This window comes from Cololabis saira, chromosome 7 (assembly GCF_033807715.1).
Source record: "Cololabis saira isolate AMF1-May2022 chromosome 7, fColSai1.1, whole genome shotgun sequence".
NCBI lineage: Eukaryota > Metazoa > Chordata > Actinopteri > Beloniformes > Belonidae > Cololabis > Cololabis saira.
In genome coordinates this window covers 27,835,517-27,862,798 of record NC_084593.1, presented here as the reverse complement: position 1 = coordinate 27,862,798, position 27,282 = coordinate 27,835,517, and the positions used below count along the sequence as shown (strand labels likewise).

Genomic DNA, 27,282 nt, shown 5'->3' with positions numbered 1-27,282 from the left:
GAAGGAATTACGTGTTTCAGGATAAAGGTGATTCATAAACTGAAATGGATCGCTGCTCCTCTTCCTCTGCCTGTGCTTTAGGAATAATAGTTAACATGAGGGATTGCAGACTTTTAGATGTATTATTCAGGCTGCAGCCAAGTTTCAGTTGGACAAAATTAATTAATATTGGGATCACTACCAAAGAAAACATTTACAAAACTAAACTATATGTCATCCGCACCCCTTATTGTTAAACAGAAATTTGAATGTCCTCAGAATAAATTCAAATCAACTAGTTTTGTATAATGTGTTATTGTAGGACAGTAAAATGCGGTACAGACACAATTATTCACACCCTTCACAAATATTTGGACAAACAAACTTTTTGTCACCTGGAATGTTTTTGCGTCTGTCTAGTATCCGTACCTTCCTAATTACAGCTCTCAAACCCGCTCGGATTTCATCATGCTGTACTCTTGGCAGGTTTTCTTATTTTTCTGGACTTCAACTAATACAGAGCAATGCTTAAAACAAATGGAATTTGCTCTGATGCCTTTTTAAAGCTTTCTTTTTTTTCCTGTCAGAAAGGATCTACTACCTTTACCATTATAAAAAGAAAAGTAAACTAATTGGTTATGATCAATCTCTATTGTTTTATCCACAATTATGTAAAAACAAAAAAAAGGTAGTAACCTCTCTTTTTCAGCTCTTTTGCGGTCTCTTTTGGTAAAACATAACAAAGATTCATTGCTGTGGCTGTTGGTACTAGGCAAATACAGCACAACATCAGACAACAACATGTGACTTGTTTCACCGTGCCATTATTTTTTTTATGCAAAAATAAAGCCAAAAAAAATTTGGGGCAAAGGTGCGTTCCTCGTCTTTGGCGGCTGCTTCCTCTATGACTTCATCAGTGACTCATTTTGTTGTGGAGGAATTTCTCACCATTCATCTTTGCAACATTGTTTCAGTTCATTGAGATTTAGACATTTGCTTATGCAAAACTTTCAAGGTCTCACCACAGCAGTTCAGTTGGGTTGAGGTATGGACTCAACTAAGTCATCCCCCCCATCTGCCACACTGCTGTGAAACAGACATTAAATACCAATTTTTCTTGCATGTAAATATACTTATTTCTTATTTTATTTATTTTTGTAAACTGTAAATGCACAGCAGTATATATATATATATATATTCCAATCCTGTAACTTTTGCACAGACTCATCCGGCACTTTACAAACCTCATTGTACATTTCTGTCTGTACTTTTTACCTATCCTAAATTCCTAAGTCACTTTTGTACAGACTCACCCGGCACTTTAAAACCTAATTTTGTACATCTCCGGTCTACATTTTATTTTACTGTTTATACTTTTTATTGTTTATACATTTCATTTCATTTTATCTCGTACATATTGCTTTTTTCTGATTCTGATTCTGATTCTGAATATATATATATATATATATATATATATATATATATATATATATATATATATATATATATATATATATATATATATATATATATATATATATATATATATATATATATACATGTATATATATATATATATATATATATATATATATATATATATATATATATATATATATATATATATATATATAAAATATGAGAAAATGTATCCAAAACTAATCCAATGACAACAGATGTGAAGCGGATTGCAGATGTGAGTTTGGGGGGGAGTATGTTCACTTGTCAGCAGCTTTTACGATCTCGTGCATTTCTTGTTGTGTCGTCATCGTGGATCAGAGCGGACTTCCTCCGCTGTGACCCGCAGGACGCACCCACTGCCGACTAGAGGCTGATTTATGGTCCTGCGTTACACCAACGCAGACCCTACGCCATAGGGTTACGCCGTAACCCTACGGCGTAGGTTCTGCGTCGATTTAACGCGGAACCATAATTGAGGCTTTAAGTGACGTACCTGCAGTCACAGAGAGCAGGCGCAACGGGAGGCAAAACATTCTCTGACAAAAACATGGCGAGGTTAAGTGAGCATGGGATTCGCTTGAGTTCTGTAAGTTTAAAAAAAATAATTACATTGCTGAATGGCAAACTGCAGGGGAAGAATTGATTAAGCTGCAGCGCACTCAATGGTTTCTTATTTCTTTGCAGATGAGTCCTTCCTTCTTGAACAGCAACTCCACGAGTCACACCTGGCCGTTCAGCGCGGTGGCGGAGTTGATAGGTAGGCGGACAAACTTTAACTTTGCATAGTGCACCTGCACTGCTGCCCTGATCTGTTGCAGCTTTTTTCATGGTTTCATTTCGTGCGCCCTTCCGCTGTCGCACACGCACTGAGCTGCAACAGACTTTTCTTGCTGGTGCTAAAATTGACCGAAGGACTTCCTCTTTCACCAACGACTTTACTGCCATAAGCCTGAAACATGTGGCGTACTTTGCTCCTAGGTTTGGCTGTAATTACAAAGTAACGACATGTGACCTTCATATGCATGTGTTGTTACTAATACATTTTCCTCTGTATTATCCTGCAAACGTGGGGACGTTATGTCCACATTAATGTTCTTAATTTTTATATTGTGCTTAAAGAGAAAAGTTGAAACAATTTGTACCATATTTGAATCAGTCTATAATCACCACGTGACAAGTCTGTGCCTGCGGTGTCATTCTTCCACTCTGTGCGCTGTCATTGGTCCATGCTTTAGTTGGCTGTTGTGCTGAATGTCACTGCTGTTTGTTAGGGAGGGGTTACATTTTACACCACCTAATTTACAATAACGCAGGTGCCAAATTACGACGGAGTATTAGGGCCAAACAAAAAAACAAAAAAAGGAAATTACGAGAATAAAGTCATAATGTAATGAGAATAAAGTCGTAAAATTACGAGAATAAAGTCATAATATTACGAGAATAAAGTCGTAAAATTACGAGAATAAAGTCATAATATTACGAAAATAAAGTCGTAAAATTACGAGAATAAAGTCGTAATATATTATAAATATATAAATATAACTTCACAAGATGCTCAATATTCCTCATTTTAACACAGGGAGAAGAAGCTCTTCCTGTTAGAGTTCTCATAAATTATATTCTCATAATATTACGACTTTATTCTCGCAACATTACGACTTTATTCTCGTAATGTTACGACTTTATTCTCGTAATTTTACGACTTTATTCTCGTTATTACGACTTTATTCTATTATGACTTTATTCTCGCAACATTACGACTTTATTCTCGTAATTTTACGACTTTATTCTCATTATATTATGACTTTATTCTCGTAATTTCCAATGTTTTTTGTCTTAGTTTGGCCCTAATACTCCGTCGTACCAAATAGCATAGATTATTAGGACAAATTAGGACAATTCTGGACACTAAACTGACCTGCCTGCAGTCCAAAACTATCAAACACAGAAAACATCAGGAGAATCATTTTGGCAATCAAGAATTAGGGGAATAATTTGCTTTCCAAACTATAGCTAGTTAACTATATGCAACTGTCCAAACTCAGTTTAGATGATTTGCTGGTACAAAATTCAAAATAGGCATGGAAATGTTCAGGTTCAGAACTATTGTCTGGGCTGTTTCTAGCTTGATGGATTCTACGTCTTGCAGCAGCTGGGTCCTCCTGTTGAACAACTTTCAACTTGGACATTTGAGCCTCTTCTGAAATGACTGACAGAGCTAAAATGACTACAATTGGTATTGGAATTGGTATCAACCTTCGCCCACCCATCAGCTTAGTCCCACAAATGCCAGGCCAAGGGACAGCAGATATCCCCTATCCCCAGAACTGGCTGTGAGGGCTACCAAACCCATTTCAAGAGAGTATTTTGGTCACTGAGTAGCTGAGCATTTCAAATCATTTGGAATTGTGCTCCTGAGGTCTCACAGATTGAAAGAGACATACTTTACACTTGCAGGGGTCACCAATCCTGGTCCTCGAGGGCCGGTGTCCCGCATGTTTTACATGTTTCCCTGCTTCATTGCACCGTGATAAAAGTGACTGTGTCGTTAAGAGAATTGTGCCTCAATGACAAGCTGATGACGATGATTAATTAGAATCAGGTGTGTTAAAGCAGAGAAAACTCTAAAACATTCAGGACATCGGCCCTCGAGGACCAGGATTGGTGACCCCTGTTTACAGTCTCCACAAATGCAGTCACATCGCATTGGAACCGAGGACAAGTAAATAACAAGTTGAATTGTTTATCAATTATGGATCTTCTCTGTTTCAAACTTTCATTTTAAAAGTAAGACACTTAAAATAAGTCATTTTGCAGTCTTCACACCTACATCATCACATTATTGGTCATCATTTAATATTATGAATAGCTTGAACAGTAACTGTCAAAATAATAATAACCTGGAAATGTAAGTAAGACAAGACTTTAATAATATCCCTGTGGCAAATTCAGACTGGGTATTAACTTTGGTGGTAATTTCCTGTTAAACACTGATATTTGGTCATTAATGTGTCTCAACACTTAACTGTGTTAACTTGTACTTTCCATTATGTCAGCTGAAGGTTGAAAGAGAAATGATGTTGATTGGTGTGAAGGTACAAAAACATCATAAAGTCTAGTTAAAGACCTTTAAACATGTTTAATGTTTCATATTTCCTAACTAAATTTGCTGCCAATAAGAATCATCCAGGACATTTTAATTAGAGTGGTTAAACATTTACAGTAGAAAGAAAACTGTCCTCTTTACATTAGTGTGCATGTGACATTGACTACTCCAAAATATATATAATATATAATATACTGTATAATGTACTTTCTGTCATAACAATGTTGGTTATCTAGTTATATCAAATATAAGAATAGCAATGGAGGTGCCGTATACATGTAATTTAGTCTGACACTAGCTGTAGTGTTTATCAGAGGTTTTTCAATAGTTTCTACAACACAGTTGCAATAACTTATTTCTTTGACAGAGTCTGTACGGGGTTAGCACCAGATATATTAACGTTGAGCTTGCTAAATGCAAGGTTGCATGAAGGAAACACTATCCACTTTTTTTTTAAATTGTCTCTGTGTCTCTTTTCTAAATTCACATTTTCTTGTCCACCACAATCTAGACAACGCATCCGACCCTGGCGTGTCTGCGAAACAGATCTGGATAGACGTCGTAGAAGAAGGTGATCAGCTCTGTCTGACTTTTACTGATAATGGCAGTGGCATGACGCCAAACAAACTGCACAAGATGCTGAGGTGAGTCCCGGACAGGCTGATAGGAAGTTCACATCAACGAGAAAACTAAACACTTTCCAAGCGTGCTGCATCCAAAACACATGTAGTCCTGCAAACAAACCATTTGCGGTCATTCTGCTGACACGCCCTCTAACAAACTCAGAAATGCTGGAAAACTTTTTCAGTTTTTCCAGATTTTCCTGATATTTTTAAGAGCTGTTATTGATTATCAAGGATGTGCACTTATTGACACTTCTTTAAAATATGCTTATTAAACAGAGTATAATGTTTTGTAATTTGTATTTGAGGGATTTTCTTAAAAAGAAACGCATAATAAATCCTATCAAAATTCGTAATTTTTTGTATTTGTACTTTTAAAATGTAATAACATAATTTCTAAGACATGAAAAGCAAGAAGAGCGAGAAAAGCAATGCATGCAGGCCATCGTACGTTGTTCAGAACCTCCCAAGAAAATTGATCCTCGACGGGCCGTTTCTTCTTCAAGCGCAGTTCTTCATTGGCTCAGCTAACATTTGCAACATTCTTTTCCACTTCTGCTATTTTGTGTCTTATGCCCCATTCGCACAAGGTTAGCATCACCTCAGAACGTGCAATTATTTGATATTTACACACCAACAATCCTTGCTTCACACAACGCACTAAATAAGGAAAGTCTGTTTCTTATTATAATTTGCAGATTGTATTCCCTGGATGTGTCATCAAGGCCTTGCATTTTGTAAAACCATTACCCAGGGCCCGGCTCTCAAGTCTCACGCATTGAGCGTGAGACTCACGCATTTCAAGTTTGCACGCTCCCACGCCACAAGTGGCATTTCTCACGCTGAGAAATTAACTTCACCGCACAGTAATTCCAACAGCCCATCTTACAAACAAGTCAAATTTAGCCCACAGCTCAGACCAGCTCTCGGAGTTACCAACATACAATCAGAAAACAGAATGTTTTTGTTGCCGAGTGAGGTCTGAGTTTCAGCTTCAGGCATTACATGAATGCATATCAGTTACAACATACAGTACATCACTCTTGAACACACCCACACATACATACTGCTGTGGGGCCTATTTGGTTTTGTTATTATTTTTATTTTTTTTATATTATTATACATCACAAAGAAAAATATTTAATATAGAATTAATATTATGAAGACAACGGCCACTACAGTGTTTTCCTTTGTTATAGAATAAATAAAAGGGTGTATTTGATATAGTCACATTTGTTCTTTCTGAAGAGTCAATACTACACTGAGAGGGAGACATTCCTCCGCGCATTCATTTGTCACATTCAGGAATTTTTCATTTGTTTTGACACACTTACCAGCAATAGACAACTTTGCAAAAACTTTAAAAAGAATTTTAAAAGCCTATTAAATGACACCCTTTCACATTCCAAGACTATGGAAGTTTTAAGTTGCTGAATAAAGATCTCATGAAGATTGGATTGCAGGGTCACAATTTATGCAGCCAGGTCCAATAATTATTATTTATTTGGTATTTTATTTTGAAAGACATTATGCCCTGCTGCTTACTGATAACAGTTCCTTTTACTGTGAAATTATTTGAACCTATATATCATCTCTGTCATCTTCACCTTTTTTGCCCAGTTTTGGCTTCACAGAAAAGGGCTCAGGGAGGTCGAGTCACCCGGCCATCGGCGTGTATGGCAACGGCTTCAAGTCTGGCTCCATGCGCCTCGGCCGCGATGCACTCATCTTCACCAAGAATGGCGGCTGTCAGAGTGTGGGAATGCTGTCTCAGAGCTACCTGCAGGTCATCAAAGCCCAGGCTGTCATTGTCCCCATAGTGCCCTTCAACCAACAAACCAATATCCTTTGCAAATGAAAAGAAATGGGTGGAACAAAAATGAAGAGGAATATTTGGCCAACTGTAGTGTGCATTTGCTGTTCAGCATTTGTATTTCTTCATGACTCCTTAGTGATGAGTTCTACGACAAAGCAACACCATAACCATAACCATGATTTGCTGTAGTGAAACAGCAAATCATTTGAATGTCCAGTGTGAGGGACTTAAATGCAAATAGAAGATCATGTTTAAGGCCATGACAGGACGTTTGTACTCAGCATATGTACAAAAGGTGAGATATTTGCATGTCTCCCTATGTTCTGACCTTAATTCAGCATCACAGTCAATGGTTGTGACTGAAGACTCAGAGGCCAGCCTGGCAGCCATCCTCAAACACTCCATCATCAACTCTAAAGAGCAGATACATACCCACTTTGACTCCATTCCCTGCAAAAAAGGCACCAAGATATTAATCTGGAATATCCGCAGGTCAGAGACACAAGTTTGCTCATGTTGTAATTAGGCCGGGTAGGTGCATTAAATGATCAAATATTTCACGTTAGTTTGCTGCAAATCTGCGTTATTTTTATTGCAGCATGTTTCACATCTCAAGTCTGGTTAAAAACATTTTTTCTTCTTTTTTAGTCTGTGAGATGATTCATGTGAGTAGTCTGTGAGATGATTCATCAGTTACTTTGAAGTAATTTCAAACTTAGTGCTAAGAGTGTTTATGCTGCGTGTGAGTAACATACATCACAGAGGAGACAGAACCTGCGTGCACAAATGCCACAGAAAAAAAAAGGTGTGAACAGACTCACATTTGTTGAAGCTTTGCTTCGGAAAAACAGTTAATAACAAACTCTTGCCATCATATTAAAGGTATTGTGACATCATTTTTAACATGCTTTTAACACTATTAAAAGTCTTGGCCAACATCCCTCAAATGTGTCTAAAAGAGTGTAACAAGAAAAACTTCACTCTTAGTACTCTTTTCCTGGCTTTTTATTACAGTGTTTTTTTGCGCCGTGGAAAATGCTTCCTTTCCCCCCTTTCCTGTCAATCATTGCTCCGCTCCTCCTCCCAACCTCCTCCAGCCCAACCATACGCTCACAGCGGCGTCGGAGCGACAGGCGAAGCATGCACGGAAGAGCAGCAGGGAGAACCACAGCAAACAATCATAAAAATAAAGGCATGCAAGCAGCACTGTCCCCTTATCTTAAGTCCAGTCAGTGGCCGCGGGTCTTCTTAGCAGTTTTCCTCCGGTGATTAGAACAAAAGACGCTCTAAACAGATCCGTGTTAAGCCTCATTTATGGTTCCGCGTTAAAACGACGCAGAGCCTACGCCGTAGGGTTCAGCGTATGATGCGCGTCGCAGCGTAACCCTACGCCATAGGCTCTGCGTCGGTGTAACGCGGAACCATAAATCAGCCTTTATGGTGCGCTGGAGAGGAGCGGAGGCAGGGAGCTGGGTGGAGGGGGCGGTGATTTAGCGGGCCGTTACGTAACGGCCCGCCACCAAACCACATGCGCCGTTTTTGCACAGTTATGCGGAAAATCCCAGAAAGCACACAATACACTGAATGTTAAAAGTTCGTTGTTTTTTGGGTGTAATTGATGTCAAGACACCCAACAAAACACAAAAAATCAAGAAAAATTTGTTTTTCATGTCACAATCCCTTTAAGAGTAGAAACACTGAAACATTAGAAGTATTTTTTTATTATTTTATTCTTTTTTTATTTCTCCTGTAGATTTCTTTAGAAAAATGTGTCAAATTGTTACAGATTCTCATAGTCTGTAATTTCCCTTCTTCTTTACATCAAACACTACAAGGCTTAACACATACATCAACATCATCCAGTACTGATAGCACGGTACTGATATTTTGTGATTGAATGCTGGTTCTGATAAAATGTATTTGGTTATTTACATAAAAGTTTGACAGATTTTTACTTCTTTAAAGTATCTTCAATGCAAGGAAAGACAATGCATTGTGACTGCTCTTCCATTTTGTGTTATGTTGAAGAGCCAGAGATGGTAACACAGAGATCGACTTTGAGACTGATCCGAGTGACTTTCGTTTGCCCGAGATTCAGACTGAGGAGCTGAAGAAGGGTCTGAGGAACAGTGGGTCCTTGAGACCTGAGCAGAACATCCCGGATATGTATTACAGCCTCAGGGTGAGTCAGTCAGTCGAATACAATCTCAACCATAGTCACAAACTTTTGTCAAGCTTTTAATTATTATTAGTATTTCCAACAAACTGAGTTTACTCAGTTGTTGTAAAATTCAGGTTGTTCATATTTGTATGAGCACATTTATAAAATCAATTTTTATCTAAAAATTATCTTTTCCAAAATATATATATCTATTCTATATATATTGTCTAATTTCTATTAAGGTGACAGATTTTTTTGATGTGTTTTCAGTAAATCTGAGACGGTCATTTTAATTCAAGAAGTTAAAGAAATGTTATAATTGTCATTGACTTGGGATGTTGATTAAGTTCTGCCAAGTTTTCTTGGTTTTGGTTTACTGGTTGTTTTTCTATTTCTGGCTCTCTCATCAGATTTCTTATTTTATTTTTATTTTAAGTGTCATTTCCTTTTTGGTCCACTATATCGATTGTTTACACTTGTGCCTCATCAGTTTGCCTGTGAGTGTTTGCATATACTGTATGGTCTTGTGTTTTCCTCCTTCCCTTGTAAGTTTGTTTTTCATGCATCTGTTGTTCTTCCTGGGTTCCTGATCTGTGTACTTATGTCCCTGTGTTTGCATGCCAATTTTGAAGTTGTTTAACTATCCTACTTCGGCAGCGCCTTTTGCTCCATATCAAGGCTCGGATGAGTAGGACCCAGATGCAGGAGAAGGAGGTAGCAGGCGTTCCAAAAAACACGATTTATTAAAACAAAAGCGCTGCAGAGCAGGATTCCAAACAGTAAAAAAGCCTAAACTTGAGGAAAACCAAAAAAACATGAATGACGAGGTAGTGAGAACAGTACGGATCCATAAGGGGGCAACGACAGGACAAGATATACACAGAGGGCTTGAAGAGACACATGTGCAAACGATCAGAGCAAATGGGAAGAAGGGAAGTCAAGACATAACTGAAACACCATGACAAATAAAACAGGATGTTGATAAAAAAAACTGTGACAAAAACTCGAAACCATGACATAGACCCAAATAGGGCTGGGGATCGATTCAAATGTCAAGAATCGATTCGATTCCGCTTCTTAAGATTCAGAATCGATTATCAAGATTGGATTCGATCCGATTTGATTCGATTCCGATATTGATTTGGGTTAGTGTTATTAAAACAGTTTTTTGAGTTGTTGCATGAATTAAATGACTGTAGTTATGCAAAATATTACTACTAGTATCATATTGAGATTAAACAGCAAGTATTGGCAGCTAATGATGCTGTAAGGACCAATCAGCTCCCAGAATGCTGATAGAACTGCTTTCAGAAACATCATGTGGGTCAGAATTACCAAACAGATCCAGGGCAGCAAACAGAGACGGATGAAATCGGTTTTATTTTTTCCCACATTCCGTTTTTATTTGTTCCATTTTCTGTCTATTTTGGTTTTTAATTTTTGAGCATTTGGTTTTAGCATTTTTTGCAAATGTAACCCCAAGACAGTATATAAAGTAATGAAGTATAGACAATTTATGCAATTATAACCTAACACTTTAATGTTTTCATACCTTTAAACATATTTAAAGGCAAAAACATGGCACCAGTTATTCTCGTGTCCAACAAAACATTCCTTTTTTGGGGATAAACAAAAAAATAACCAAAAGTTGTAATGTAATGATGAAAAAAAAAACATAAATAAATAAAACAAAAAAAAATTTTTAAAAAAATTTATCTTTAGACATATGAATCGATTTTTAGGAATGAATATGAGAATCGATTTAGAATTGGGAAATCGATTTTTTTCAACACAGGCCTAGACCCAAAACCGTGACACTCCCAAGTTCATGTTAAGTAAGCATCATTATTGTCACTTTTACTTCTTCCATTTGGCTCAAGTCCTGAAATGTAACAATAAAGACGTATTTAGATATTTGGTCTTGTTTGTACATTTATGCTTTTTCAGGACAAATGTAGGTTTAAAGGAGTTAGATTAAAACAATTATAAATTCTGTGCTTCATGGAAGACATTTGGGTGTCTGAAATGACTTCAACTTCTTCAACTCCAAGTTGAAAGTTGCTTCAACTTCAAAATAGAGCAATCTTGTCAATTAGGGGGAACCATTCAGATCTACAGGCTTCCTTGACATCACAGACCCAGATTAGAGTAGCATTACCCTGCATCTAGCTGTATTAACTGTACCCTGGTAATGGGTAATGCAAAGCTGTAACAGCGTTTCAAAAACAGGCACTGCAAGGGTCAGAGGAGGAGGGAGAACTGGAGTGGAGTGGCTCCTCAACCAGCCCCTGAAATCAGCAGCTATGAACACACTTGTAAGGAACTGGTTAAAAAGGGTTGCTTAGAAATCTAGACATACCGCTGGAAAATTGGAATTATGCTTTGCAGGTACATCTTTCAAGGTCTAGGTCAGATCTATCAACTACAACAAGGGTTGAACCGGGGCTTTATGTGTTTGCCCCTTATTACTTTGCTGTATTTTCAACAAAAATGTCCCACATTTACATAATACTTTGGGAAATCATGTTTCAGTCATACTTGCATGATAGTGAAGCACATAGCACATACGAGACAAAGAGGAACAAACTTATTTGTGTTATTTTTCTCAGGCATTCTCAATGCTTGCTTTTGTGACTTTTTCTGCTGTATCTAGATTACTAATAGACACTATAAATATCAGTTTATTTTGGTGTTTCAACTCCTATTTAACAGCTCTGGAGAAGTGGAACATTACTGAAGGTGATGTTTATGACCAACATTGTGTGACAATGCTTAATTTTGCAGAGGGCTGTAATAAAAAAGCTATAATAACCCAAAAACCCAAACTGGGAATAAGATATCCACCTAACAAATGAATATCTGGATGTCTGCAGGCCAAGCCTGTAAATTAATATCTTTTGATCTCCGTGTGCGAGTGCAACATAGGTTGAAACTAATTCAGTTCTTAGTAAAACAAACACACTAGCAAAGGAAACAACAGCAGTAAATGTATCAATGCCACTCATAATGTCTTTTGGAGCCGTTTGCATCGTCGCTCCCGGAACTAGGGGGATGCACTAAATGTTAAAAATATCAAAAAGATAACCCCCCCTATCACCTGCTGCAGCTGGTCACAGTCAGTCTGTCAGTCGTAAAGCTGTAAGGATAGTATTTAAATTAGTATTAGTCTTAAATGGTATAATATCTTTAACTCTTTTTTGCCAAAACAACTAAACCTTTGCAATTAACGTTGGATTTGCAAAAGAAAAACCGGCAACTAAGGGAAGTAAGCTGATTGCTGCGTCTGTCGTTTTTATCTTACGTGAGAAGTTAGAAGGTGATGAGAAGCAGTCACCATTACTTCCTCTTTTTGCATCTCAATGGTTTTGGGCTTCTCAAAAACATATTATAAGGCACTACCTTGTAACAAGCCTGTTTTAAGCATTTGTTTGTCTGGTCTTTTTTGTTTATTTTTTTAATACTATAAAAAAGTATTTTAGCTCAAACAACCCATAAAATGGCTTATTTGATAGTAATTTGCTGTAAACTGCCCAAAAAAGGTAATCAGTCCTGGTTTGTTTCCTAACATTCTTCATCCTTGCGCTGGAGTGAACTGGACCAGACTCTGCAAGACAGTACACAGTAGTCCTTGAATTAATGTCAAAAGTTGTCTTTTTTTACTTTATTGACAAAGTAAATCGTAAATCTTTTAAACAAAACGATTTCACATGTAGCTGCAGTGGTTGTGGTTAAAGCGTGGGCTAGCCCTGCGAGTGCTGCATGTGGGGGGCGAGTTTAACCTTTGAATTCTAGGTTCAAGTACAAACCTCTTCCCCACTGATGACATCAGTGGTTTTATAGTACCACTGTCCCCGTTTCTCTTTTAAAGCAGTATGTTGCAGTTTTGTAAATGGTACATCTGCTTTAAAACTACTTGTTAGGATCATGCTAAGGTGTTAACAGTGATTCCCAACCTGTGGGCCGCGGCCCCCTGGTGGGCCGCGAAGGTATTGCAAGTGGGCCGCCAAATCATTTCCAAAAAAATTATGATTTTTGTGGGGGGGAATATAATTATATAAAAATATACAGAATAATGTTTTAAATGTTAAAACTCGCTTATGTTTAAAATGATATTAAAAATGTTTAAATATTATTTTCATTATTTTGTTTTGTTTTCCTTCAAGTATTAGACTTGTGACAAGCAAATGAGCGATAGGGACTTTTGTTGTTATCGGTCGGACCACTTTGCAGCCGGACTGCAATGCACTTGACTTATTTACGTTTGATGCTGATACCTGAAACTGGAGTATAAAGATGGATAGCTGGCTAGCATTAGGGGGAATTAAAAAGTTTGGAGGTGGGCCGCGAACATTTTTGAGACATAAAAGTGGGCCCTGAGTTGGAAAAGGTTGGGAACCACTGCTATAGATGATGTTTCTGTTGTGTTAGTTGTAAAAGCTGATTCCAATGGACGCTCAGGTTGAAAGAGAGTAATTTCAGATGGTGCCAGGCCACCTGAAAACTAAATGATCACTTGAAGATGTAAAATGTTTCACATTTTATATTTTCTCTTTGTTTTTGTTCATCTTAGGCCTACGTCAACATCTTGTACCTAAAGCCAAGGACACAGGTCATATTGAGGGGGAAGAAGATTCTGGCAAAGTTGGTGTCAAAGACGCTGGCTCACATTGAACATGATGTGTACAAACCTCAGTTTAGTGTATCCTGACACTACCTGCATGTACTGTATGCTGTTGTGTTTTTTTCCTTTTAGCTTGAATCTAAAAGGCAACTGATAATGAACAATAGAAAATGAAAACAAGCAATGCAGCTCCAATTCATCTGGGTTTCATATATCTACAGTACTTAAGATGCATACTCTCACATACCCTTTCACATTTGTCATATATACCCTGTAAAAAAATGTGTCTGAAAGTTTTCATTACTAGATAACGCCATTCTGGTTTGTTCTTTTAACATTTCAAAGAACAAAGAAATGTACGGAAACATGCCTCTTGTTAGGGCCTTTATCCTTGACCAGTGTCCACTAGAAGGAGAAGTTCAAAGTGACTTTTGGTCTAAACCCTAAAAAGAAGGACAACTATGGCATCATGATGTACCACAACAATCGACTTATTAAGGCATATGAGAAAGTGGGCTGCCAGTTGAAGGTAAAGTAAAGTGTTATACAGAAGCTCCATGCTCATACGTGACGAGTAGAGTAGCATATCTACTCATATTTTCATTCTCTGATTTCCTTCAGGTCTCGGGTCAGAGGGCAGGGATTGGGGTAATTGGCGTCATCGAGTGCAACTTTCTCAAACCTGCTCATAACAAGCAAGATTTTGAGTACACTAAAGAATACAGGTAAACGACACATCAAACAAATCTGACACGTAACATTAATTTGACCAAAATGCTGCTGATCCATACTGAGTACTGAGTCATTTACCTACTATATTTTCACCTGTGCCTTTGTGATCATACATTTACAGGAAACAGCAAAGATACTAACATCTGTTTTCTTTTCTCACTGCAAAGACTCACTCTTGGTGCTTTGGGCTTAAAACTCAATGACTACTGGAAAGTGGTGGAGAAGAAGGCGAAAGAGAGAGAGTCCCAGCCTTTAGACAAAGACAACAGTCAAGTCCAGCAGGAGGCCGATGCGTGAGTGTCAACCTTGTCCTTTTAGTATTATTATTAAATCGTCCTTTTTTCCTCTTAAAACTCTCGAGTATGTCCGTGTCTCCATGCCTAAACTTCTTGCTGCATTCAGCACTTGGATAATAGTTTGTCTAACTGTTCTGTTATATACGGAGGACAGAGGCTTTAGTGTTGCTCAAGAGGCTCCATGTGAGTCACCAAACTGTCGCCAGGCGATACATGCAGTTCCTTGAATGACCACAACCGGCTTCCTCCAAAAGTGGGTTAAAACAGGATCTTGTAGGAGTGCGGTTGATGTAGGCAGAGAAACGACGGAGATTAATTCCTCTTTGGAGAGCACTCCATTTAATTCAATTAACACAGTGAGTAACCAAAAACCACAATCCGAAAACTGTTGCGCAGGTAAAAACGTCAGCACCTCTGAGGTGTGTCTCTACTCTTAAAGTAGCACGTATAATTAAAGGAAAGAATATCCCTAGTAAAAGGAAACAACAAGGCATTGTAACATGGGCGAGGTCGCCGTGAATTATAACTCTGAAAATTAACAATTGTCCTGTGTGTGTATATCCACCACAATCTCCACAGTGGTGGTTCTACATTTGACTACCCCCCCAGCCGAGAACCTGTCCACTTTCGGTGAACCTCTGGTCCAAGGACAAAGCTTGGCTAAGCAGAAGCACGTTTGCTTACGGCTAAACGCGACCCTTGGCCTCTAGATCAGGGGTGGCCAAGCCTGGTCCTCGAGAGCCACAGTCCTGCATGCTTTAGATGTTTCCCTGCTTCAGCTCACCGTGATACAAATAGCTGTGTCACCAACAGAGTTGTCCAGACCTTGATGACGAGCTAATGAGGACCATTAATTAGAATCAGGTGTAATGATGCAAGGGAACATCTAAAATATGCAGAACTGCGGCTCTCGAGGACCAGGTTTATTGGCCCTCCCTGTGTAGATCATCAGAGTTTGGCTCCTCCAGCCGAACCGCCCTCGTTGGCCCACATCCTTCCAGACTGGTTAACCTGACCGCTAGCCAACGGTAGACTAGCCACTGCTGCCTGCAACTAAGCTCAGACCGAGCCCCGGGGACCCATGGGCCACAGTCGGTTAGTTGAGCCAGCAGAACTCAGTCAGAACTGCTGCACTATTGGTTTGAAGTGTCTCAGTAGTGACATCAGAAATGAGGATGAATGGAGAGTTCCAATCAAAATGATTGTAAGATAACCCTTGTGAACATCATGAGCAAAGCCAGTCTAAAGTACTAAACTACTTTGTGGTGACTGTGGTTAGGTGTATGCTCCAGGCAGTTGCCCGGTTGATTTGTTCTATTTATTTCTACATTTGTGGATTAATAGTTTTGGATGGATGTTCCTGCCATTATGGCATCATCTAAAAAAAATACAGGCTTCTAATAGACTCTTCAGAAGAGTTTTGGATGGCATCTGTCATTTATCAGGAGAAGAGACACAATACCTTAGACTAAAATATAAAGCTTTAAAGTGGAGAACCAACTTATTTCATTTAAGGAGATTTATTTAGAGTTGCAAACCAAACTTTTGGGCCGACAAGGACCAGTTCTGATTTGTTGAGCCTCAGAGAAGTGGATGAAAAGTTATCCGTGTGCTAAGGTGTGTATCGGCATGATACACATTTGCAAAAGATACAGTAATTGGTTTAAAAACTGGGGAGTGGCTGTGGTTAAGACTTGGCTCTCCCTTCATTGGAGCACAGGCTGGAATCTCTTCATCTAATTTAACAGCAACATCCTGAAAAAAAAGTCCTGTAGTCTGCCTACCTTATTCCTCCTCTCTCTCCCGTCTTTGTAACTTTCCAGTCCTGACCTTGAGCTTGAGCTCGAGGCAGCTGTCTCTAATCGCAACTTGCTCAACCTTGAGAGTAAAGGTATGCAAAATAAAAGCACAAAATTCAGTACTAAGCCTAGATTCAAAGTATTTTCTTGAGGTGCGATCCATGCCCGACTTTTTTTTCCTAACTACATTATATCCATGTGCTGAATGTTGTTGTCTTTAAGTTGCACAGTTGGTGATCCAACATGACTAAAATAACTGCTACTAGATATTCTAACTCCTTCAAACTACGGGTCACCAGCACAGTATTCTGTCACATTTTTCCTGAAGATAAGAAAGTATCAGAAATTAAAAAATCAAATTACAAATGTTAAGCGCTACTAAAGAGAATAAAGGTTTATTTTTTTATGTGTATTTGACGGTTTAAAAAAAAGTTATTTAAATCACATCAAAACCATATTTGAATCACATAAAAATATAATTAAAAAAAAACAGACTAATACATAAAAGAAAAATGGGATGCGTGACCTGTGCAGACGACTGTCCCAAAGTTCAGCAGCACCGAGCAAAACCCTCACCGTTGGTGAGAATTACGCAGTTTATCCTCGTAGAATCAGTGACTCTGATAGATCTCATGGTCTTTTAACTAAATCTGTGGACGCGCATTTACCTGGATTCCTACCACGTGGCTGGCCGAGGCCACGACCACCGTTTTTAAATGTTTTCTGATGTTCCTAAATGTGTTCTGCTGGTTTTATTTTATTTAAATTTTTTTATGTGTTGTGTACGGCAACCTTGAGTGCCAAGAAAGGCCAGACGGGTTAAATAAAATGTATTATTAATGTATTATTATTAAAAGGAAAGTGGGAATCAGAACTTAACATTAATATCTCAGATGAAGATTGGCAAAATATGTGGAAAATACATCATATATCGACTAGTTTATGGATCTGGAGGGAGTTCTGGAGAAATGTGGTACATTTTTTTATCACACCTAAGGTCAAGAGCAAACAACTAAGCAAGAACGTAGCCTGCTGGAGAGATTGTGGCACACTGAATGCAGATCACGCTCATGTGTTTTGGAAATGTCATAAAATAATACGGTTTTGGATAATGATACATGATTCACTACAGAAAATACTTGGCTATAAGATACTTAAGACTTATACAGTGTTGTATCTCTGTAACCTAGGTGACAACCTATACACAGATACTTGGTGAAGATTTTGTTAATAACTGGTAAAAGAGCCATCACAATAAAAGTTAGGAAAGGTGTTTGAGTAACGGGTCCAATGGGTTCAAATTAAGTTTGAAAGTTTGAATCAAAGGAAAAAGGGAAACAAAAGTCCACACTGACAGCTTTCACATGTAGCAGCTTGTCAGCGCTACAAGAAGTGAAAATAGTGTAACTTTCTTCAAAGCTTGAAACAAAACAATTAAGAGACAGCTTCTGAAGCAGTGGGCATTATTATAACCTCTGCTACTGGCTTAGGACATCACTGAAGCAGCAGGCTAAAAAATATGCGCATCTACTTTAATTATTTTCTTTTCCATTTGCTCTCTATTTTTAGGGGTCCCATGTGGTTACAGTGTGAAGATTGTCTAAAATGGCGAAATATCCCTGCGAATCATTACACAGTCACTCCTGAAAGCTGGAACTGCAGCATGAACCCCAATCCACGTTACAGGTGCCCATTTCTTATTATTTTAATATTTTGGTGGTATTTTCATGAATAATGAGAGGCAAAAGTTTAATTGTATTGATGCAGAAGTTATTTGGGGATGCACTTTGACGTAGAGGTTAAGCCACTCGGCAATAGCAACAGCATTCTCTGTTGTTCTTCTGCCTCCCATCTCTCTGTTATCCTTAAAAATACTTCAAGCAATAAAGCAAGCAGATAAGTAATCACATGTTTATATCACCTATTGCTTTGAATTTAAGTTTTATCTGACCTGGCTTTGCAGAAGCTGCTCAACACCAGAAGATGCAGAGGAAAGCAGGGAGCAGTTAACACCCAGCTACCAAAAAACCCACAAGAAACTGTAATTTTCATTTTCTCTTTAACTCTTACTTTTTTTCTGCATTTGTGAACAGTTGTATGTGGACAGATGTTTCACGCAGCGTTTGTGTGTGTGTGTGTGTGTGTGTATGTGTGTGTGTGTGTGTGTGTGTGTGTGTGTGTGTGTGTGTGTGTGTGTGTGTGTGTGTGTGTGTGTGTGTGTGTGTGTGTGTGTACATGCCATTCTGTGGTTTCTCTCTCTCTGTCTCATACTCTCATTTCCGGTGGTTGTCCACGTGACAGCTTACATGTCTGATAGAGAAAACTAAGTTTTGCAATATTTGCCCAACCAATAAAGGCCCTCATTTTTTTGTTATTAATGTTAAAAAGCAAAACAATAGGCCCGTCTTAATTAAGAAATTACTGAATTAGTGATCTTTCTTGTTGCAAAAATTAGCCAAAATTTCATACAAACAGCAGTAAATGTTAATAAAAGTATTATTTTTAAATCAAAAGCTCAGGCTTCAGACTTATCTAATTTCTCAGTTTGATTGTTTTCATAATACTGTTTATTTGGCCTTGGGGCCCCAGCATTTGGCCATAAATAATCTTGTCATTCAGCCCCACAGCTGTGCGAGAACCCGCACTACTCGCACTACTATGCTATGATTTGATTGTGCAGTGAAGAATTGTAAACGTTCTAAAAATAAACCACAAAAACCCTTCATACAATCTTTCCCCCGCAAAAAGTGAGCCGTAAAAGATCAGGCGTTAAAACAACTTGTTTCAGATAGACGGTGATGAAAACAGGATCTCCACAGATTCTCAATATCTGATAAATAACTAATTTAGTAGCTTGAATTACCGAATTAATCTATTTGTTGGTCCAGTGTTCACAAAAAGCTGTTCAATCAGTCAATCAATCAATCAATCGCTTTGAATGAAAACAATAAGAAGAATAAATCAGAGAATAACAATCTAAAAGTGCGAACAGGTGTCAAAAGCTAAACCAAGCAAGTGAGTCTTCAGGTTGGACTAAAACATGGACGGATCATTAATACACAAATCAGGCTGCAATGAGTTCCAAAGTTTAGGAGCTGTAACACCAAATGATCGATCGCCCCGCTTCCTGCACCGGGACCTGGGGACGCCGGAGAGCTCTGCTGGGGCGGCGGATATTTAAAAGCTCAGATAAAGAAGATAAAGCAAGGCCTTTAAGAGCTTTATGAACAAGCATTAACATTTTTAAATCAAAACAATAATGAACCCGGAGCAAATGAAGAGTGTCTAGATGTATAGACTGTACATACTCAGCAGTAAGACTTTCATAAAGCTTCCTATTTACTTTATGTTATGACATTCCTTCAGCCTCTTTGAATACAGTCTTGCTAGAATTTTCCATTACGCACTAGTACTCTTATTTTTTTCTTATTCTCTCTCTCACATTTTACTAATGTCAACCTGAAAATAAACATATTAATATCCCATTTCGTTAATCATGCTCAATATGTCAGCTCCTCAACTACATCGTCATAGTAACTGCTGCTTTATTCTGAAAAGCTGATGCTGGAAAAGTGGGTCATTATCAGTGGTGGACAGTAACAGAGTAAATTTACTTGAGTACTGTACTTAAGTACATATCCACAGGATTTGTACTTTACTTGAGTATTAGATTTCTTTGGTACTTATTACTCTTACTTGAATACATTTCCAAGACAAATATTTTTACTTTTACTCGAGTAAATTTCTAGGAAGGCTGAAAAGTACTCGTTACTTTCAGGTCTGCTCTTTTTTCTTTCTTCCCTAAAATCCTATTGGATACAAGCTGTTTTTGTCAGAGGAGGAGACCTATCACAGTGCACGCTCTCCACTGGGATGTACGTAAAGCGGAAATACGTCAAGCCTCCTCAAAACGATACCGCCAAAGTAGCCTACGTTTGTCAAGACAGAGCCGCAACAATTAATTTAGAAAAAATATAGTAATTTACTGATGTGGAAAATAAGAAATTTACTCTTACTCTTACTTTTACTTAAAGTAAATTTAAAAGCATTTACTTTTGGATACTTAAGTACCTTTAAAAGCAAGTACTTTTCTACTCTTACTCAAGTAATATTTTGACTGAGCTACTTTTACTTGTAACGGAGTAAATTTTGACCAGTAGTATTTGTACTCTTACTCAAGTACTGAGGTCGAGTACTCTGTCCACCTCTGGTCATTATTGACTGTCACATACATTTTCCCCAAATTATTTACATGTAGACACACTAACAGTTTGGATCAGGGGTTGGAAAGAATCATTATTTCAATGATAAATGGTATTTTTGTTCTCTCATTTTTCACAACAGAGGCTAAAATCTGTCAAATATTTTCTTCATGAAAGTTGCACCTCTATCTTTACCTCTGCCTTCTTTTTTCTTGCAGTGAGCCATCAAGAAGCAGAACACGACAAAAATCCTCAGAGGTATTCAATGTTGTTTTGTGTCACAGTATACGCTCTAAAACATTCTGGAATATGTTATGAGTGTGTGTGTGTTTGTATTTCAGATGTGTCACTTTCAGAAAAAAGGGACAAGGCATCAAGACTCGTCTCCTTCTTCATCAGAATGTCAACAGGACACCTCCCAGTCCATGGACACACCGGATCAACCAGACTCACCAATGGACTGCTATATTGAAGACACTCTTGCATGTTCTGACACGAACACAAATCACCATGAAGATGCAGAACCACACTCAACGATGCAGTCAGCCTCACAATACAATTGTCTTCAAAGGGACACGGTCATTAAAGAGAAGAAAGAAGCCATACAAGTACGGAAAGTCATGGAAAATGTTCAAATCTTTCAGGACACTAATGGTGACAGAAAAAAAGACACGCATGCAAAGGAGCACATAGACACTTTAAGGTGGGTTGTGTTGATTACTGTGTACCATTCCTTGTACCTTATCAAGTAACATCCACTTAAAGAGCATATAAAGAATCACCCCCTCCTCCATAAACACGGTGTAAAAACACCAAAGTAGGATTGTGCAGTGGCTGAAACCAGAGACCAGTCAAAGAGGGTTAAAGGTAGGGTAAGCAATTTCTGGATCACGTCCCATCTGTTGATATTTGAACAAAACAGATAATGATTGCTCCTCGTTACCCCTCCTTCTAATGCTCACGAAACATTGCTGCATCGTTAACTCTTCCAAGTCCGTCCCACACTTTATAAGCAAGAGCATAACCCCTCCCTCTGCGTGTGATTGGCTTGAGTGCTGTTTATTGTTTGGTGGACAGGCTGCTCTCCTCAGGCTGGGTTAGCAGGGGCAAGTGGTAGTTTTACAAAGCCTAAATCCTTGATGCACATTCATTATCAGGAACAGGCCCGCAAGGAACATTTTTATAAACCTGTTTGAGGTTCCCAACACATGCCCATGCCCTAGGTGAGTTTCTGAGATGGTGCACTTTCAGCACTAGGGGGGATGAAATGGTTCTTTCTTAAGTCAGTGGATCTAATTAGGTCCACCTAAGGTCCAATGGAGACATGAAAATTGAAAGGACCCAGACTGGGGTGGTCCCTGTTACAGTTCCAACCTCCGAGGGCTTACTGTACACTCCTAATAATAGAAATACAGCTCCTGTTTTTTTTCCAGTTTCTCTTTCTTTTTTTTAACAGTGCACTCAGGGGATGGGCAGCTTGCCTATGGTGAAGAGATATTCAGTGGATGTCACAAAAAAAGTGTTTTGGGGTAGAAACTATGTAGAATTATATACCCCACATTTAACTGGTTGAGTCTGGAACATTAAACAGACTCTGGAAGCCTCGGGGAAATGGTTGGAAGTCAAGATTTCACAGTTTTACAATTAGGTAAAAACATCAGCATGGACGTTTAAGACCATGACTTAACTGACTATTCTTTGTTTTTTTTAGCCTCAAAAGGAAGATTGAAACAGTTCTTTACTCCAGGATGAAAAAGCAATACATGTTGGCGGAGAAGCAGCCTGCCTCAGGAAATATTGATGAGGAGTTGCATCCTGGGAAGCAAGCAAATACATCCAAAACAGTCAGCAGCATCCAAGATGCTTTGCAGCAAACCGCCACCAACCACAACTGGACCCACGTGCTCCCAGAAACCCAGACTGGGATGGTATCCCCGGTGAGCAGGATGGAAGGGAGGGACCAGGAAGCTACAGTGCAGAGGCTGGCTGCATTAGAAGAAGAAGTCACAAGGCTACGGGCTCGTCTAGGTCTTGAGGTCAAAAAAAGAACTCAAGGCACGATGACAACTGCTGACAGCAGTAATGAAAGAGTGACGTCATCCACTGCAAGCAGAGAGGTCAGCTGCCAGGCCGACATGGATAAGGTCAGCACAGTACGCAGCAATTATCTCAATTTCATTTAACGGTCAATGTTAGGGCTTTAGTCCTATGACTAAAACATAAATGGAAACAAAAATTACCTAAGCTGCATTGGAAACATTTATCTTAAATGAAGATCTTAAAACAAACTTTAAGTGATCTTCTTTTTTCCATCAGTGCTCCGCCTCAGCCTCTGCCCCGTCTCAGGCTGGGGGGCTTCAGGGGCTGCTGGTCCAGGATCAGAGTGATCAGAGTGAACAGAACAAACCCAGGAGGGAGAGGACTGCAGGTCAGAGCAGGATGAGAGTGAGCGACGGTGAGCTCTGTGACAACAGCCAGTGAGTACCCGAGACGGACATCGAGTCATGTACACACACCAAACACATACTTTTCATCAGTGGATCTTTGTATTGGCCCGTATTTTATTTGAATTAACACACTTTCATATTGAGATTTTATTTTTATATGTAATAGCAGTAATAATTAGGGGTGGGCAAAAATATCGATATGGCAATATATCGCAATACTTTTCCAGCCGATTCAATATCGATATTCAAAATTTGAATATCGATTTTTTTTTTTTTTTTTTTATCCCCGATTTTTCCCCGACCCAGTGCTCCTACCTAAGTGACAGTCCTGGGCATTGCCACTCTCTACCAACCCTGGGAGGGCCCTACACTGAGCTCAGGTTTTATTTCATTTTATAATTTATTTTTTATATAACACAATTGCCTGTCCTTAAAAAATGAAAAATAATGAACAGAGGTTTATTTATTTATGGATTTATATCTATACTGACTGATCACTGTGCCTGTCCTTGGTTTTAGTACCCATCTTTCTTGTGTTTATAATCATTTGCCACATAATTAAAGCAACCTCATACTAAATTTAATGTTAATTTCATATGATGTAAATAATATGAAAAACATATACAAATATGTTGTAACTTTAGCTTGTATAGTTATAATAAAACATTGTTTTGACACAGTTTGTCCCATGAATTGTCACTATAATCTGATGAACGTGCAACTCGGATTTTAAGATCCATCACTATCATCTGATGTACATATATACAACTTGGATTTTAAGATGTGTAATGCATTTTTAAATTTTTCGGTGAACTATGTAGAGTATAATAATCGGGATATTGCATAATCGGGATATCGCAATGTGTATCGTATAGTGGCTCAAGTATCGTGATGCATATCGTATCGTGAGGTCCTTCCCAATACCCACCCCTAGTAATAATACTCGTTTTTATTGTTTGAGTTCATATTTGCACCTGACAAATACATGTGAGAAAATAGCTGAAATGAACATCAGTCCAAATGTTTAAGGAGAACTTACCAGACATGACCATAGACTGCAAAAGAAGAACTGGACATCACCCATAGGTTTTCCAAAAAGTCCGTTGGAAACAAAAAACGTTCTTTGCATGGCTCTACACTGGCTGCAGCTTACTCTGCTCAATCACAATTAATCTAAAATTGGGGAACAAACGAGGCTGGAACATGCCCACCTTAGCTCAGTTACCACAAGTTAACCTCTTTCTGAACAAATCGGTCCATCCTTACTCATTTCAGTTGTCACTACCAAAGTGACATCAAAAGCCACTACTACCAGAGCTGGTTAGGTCATCTAGCAGCCTCAGGAACAGAGCAATGGGTAGCACCCCCGGTGACCAAGCAAAGGTTTGTTAGTGATCTGGTTAGTCAACCTGGAATGGTCCTGAAAGGATACGATACAAAGGTCACTGCAAGAGGCATTAGCTGACGGCTTTGGCACAGCTTCCAGCTGCTTAGCTAAGCAATGCCCTAAAGGACAAAGACCACAAGCATGTCATGACCCACTCAATGGTCTCCGCCCCCAGACTATTGGGGGAAACTCAAAGTTTATTTGTACAATTAACAGCACAAGCCATGCATTTAAAATAAATGTGATTATGCTCTTCTGCTGATTTATGGCTCAAATGTCAGTTTTATTATTTGCAATTGCTAATGATAAGAAACTAAAGTGATGACAGCCAGTACTACCACAGACTGCTGTCAATCAAACGATGCACAGATTTGCGGCTTTATATCTTTTTACATTTTGAGATACTGTATATAGAGTGTTCATACATGTGAAATATAACTATGGACACCAAAACTGTTTTTGAACCAGGCTGTAAATATGTTGCTGCAAAGTTGAACTTGCTTTTTTTTCTGCACTCCGTTTAAGTCTCTTAAAAAAAACATGAAAGGATTGTGGCTTTAATAATAATGTTTTGGGTTTTTTTTCCATCAGATCAGAACAGCAGATTCTGTGTGACATCCGTAGTAATGTGGTGGTTCTTCTCACATCTCTGCTGCCCCAGTTGGACCTGACTGGCATCAGTGTGGAGACGGCGGATATAGACAACATCCTGCAGCAGATCATAGAGGTTAACTCTATGAAATTATGAAAATCTAAATCCCACAGATGTGTCTTTTTTTGTTTTCTTTATAGGTTTACATGTACATGAAGAGTTTAAGCTAATGAAACTATGTCTAAATAAACAGTAAAATTTGTGCTCTCATGGAAAGTCGTGTCATTCTCATGCAATGGTTCCATTATCAGTGGTGCTTCTGGATATACTCTACATAACAATATTAGACAAAAATGTATATTACGTCTACTGCAGTTGCGTGGTAGTTGGTCAGTAGGGTCAGTGTAGACTTAAACTACATGACGATAACTACTTGTTTCATCATGGTTTCAATATATAAATGCCAGGTAAATAAAGTATACCCAAATACTGCATATTTTGAGAAATGTTGTTATGCAGTGTGAGATAAAAGCATACACATAATAAAGCAACTGTAATTTTATTTATAGTCTTCAAGTGATTTTCAAGCATTCAGCCATCCTCATACTTAAATTTTATTGTATTGTTATATATTTCTTTAGGTGCTATTCGTGCCCTATTAGAACGTTATTGTTAAACAAAATATAGTAGGAGTTTTTTTGTCATCCTAATTGTAAGCCTGTCTGCTTGACCAATGTGAGTCTTTTTTGTCTGAAACTACTCATCTCTACCAGGCTGTGAAATATTGCTTTTGTTTGCTTTACGTTTGCTCTACTGTAATGTTTAATTTGTTCTGTTTTTTGTTAATTTGTCTTGTGAACAGGACCTCTGGTTTTTAATAAAATTCCAAAACCATTTATTGTGCTTTGCCTCTCAATTTACAAAAATGCAAAATGAATTGTTGACATGTTGCAGTACAATTTTCCTGCCACCAGGTGGGAGTAAAACTCAAGAATAAAAACTTACTAGTCTCATAAATCCGCAGATGAATGTGGAAATTTGAAACGGAAATTTGAGAAGTTTCTGCGTTTTACTTTTAACCAATTTAATAATCTAAAAAGCAACATAATTTCTTATTTTATGAGAGTAAAGCTGTTTGATTTGTTTAGTATAAAAGATCACGTTAAAAACAAGTTTTGAGTCAGGTTACATTTTGTTACATCTGATGGAAGAACACGTTCTGCTGCACAAGACAGTAGCAGAGTCCAAGAAGTTATGTTTCCCCTGGTTTTACCATAGATATGTACGCGACCACAGGAAAATGCTAACATCTTGACATTAAATGACTGAATTGAATGTTGCAGTTTTTTATTTATTATTTCAATATCTTATTTGATAAAAATTGAAAATTTTACACCTTTGTTCCAATGGTTTTCCCATTTTTAATCAGTGCTGATAACTTTATATTTCAGATTGTCAGCCTTAAAAATCAACCATTTGGATTACAACAATTAGGGTTAAAATGTATTAATGTATTTTTTATAATTAGAATTTCTTTTATTAAATGAATCAAACCGAACTCCATTTTATTGGGCTACGCTGACTTTGTTTATTTCTTGGTGAAATGTCTTCAGATTACTTTTGTTTTGAATTGGTGCAGTATTAATAAACTGCGTTATAATGTAGACTATGGTCTATTAATGGTGAGAGACCTTACACTTAAAAAAAAAAAGCCTATTATTTTAATGATATTTTCATGTTTGGTGCCTGTAGCTTTGCACCCTGATCAAATTCCTGTAGGACTCCGGAAACCATGACCTTATAAGGTAATTCTGCTCTATCCTTCTAAACCTATCAGCAATTTCAAATTCTGGGAGTAGGTTCTACTATAAAATACCTACACCTCTTTTTTCTTTCTTTTTTTGAGCCAGAAAACACGCGAGCATAGGATTTGATACAAATGCAGATGTATCAAGAGAAGTTAGTTAGTGAACCATGAAACCACTTGAAAATATATTTTTTTAGAAACTCACGTTTATAAATGGGTTTGTAACACCTGTAAAGTGTATTTGAATATTTTG

General features: G+C 38.1%; 1 protein-coding gene across 1 annotated transcript; it reads left to right on the top strand.

Moving 5' to 3' along the window:
• Nucleotides 1-1,906: 1,906 nt before the first annotated feature.
• On the top strand, nt 1,907-26,239 carry zgc:152774 (uncharacterized protein LOC553526 homolog). The gene is made up of 17 exons (XM_061725444.1): nt 1,907-2,026; nt 2,125-2,197; nt 5,058-5,190; nt 6,790-7,010; nt 7,330-7,477; nt 9,014-9,167; nt 13,717-13,845; nt 14,177-14,296; nt 14,389-14,492; nt 14,667-14,792; nt 18,164-18,280; nt 18,558-18,635; nt 21,015-21,054; nt 21,138-21,499; nt 22,508-22,940; nt 23,113-23,273; nt 25,222-26,239. Exons 1-17 carry the CDS (start codon nt 1,988-1,990, stop codon nt 25,376-25,378), a joined length of 2,595 nt encoding a protein of 864 aa, XP_061581428.1. The 5' UTR covers nt 1,907-1,987; the 3' UTR covers nt 25,379-26,239.
• Nucleotides 26,240-27,282: the final 1,043 nt, after the last annotated feature.

Excerpts from the sequence above, each read along its gene's own strand:
- zgc:152774 (XM_061725444.1), top strand. The coding sequence starts at position 1,988 with ATGGCGAGGTTAAGTGAGCATGGGATTCGCTTGAGTTCT. Across the intron at positions 21,055-21,137 it reads CACGACAAAAATCCTCAGAG|ATGTGTCACTTTCAGAAAAA; the intron begins GTATTCAATGTT and ends TTTGTATTTCAG. Across the intron at positions 21,500-22,507 it reads GAGCACATAGACACTTTAAG|CCTCAAAAGGAAGATTGAAA; the intron begins GTGGGTTGTGTT and ends TGTTTTTTTTAG.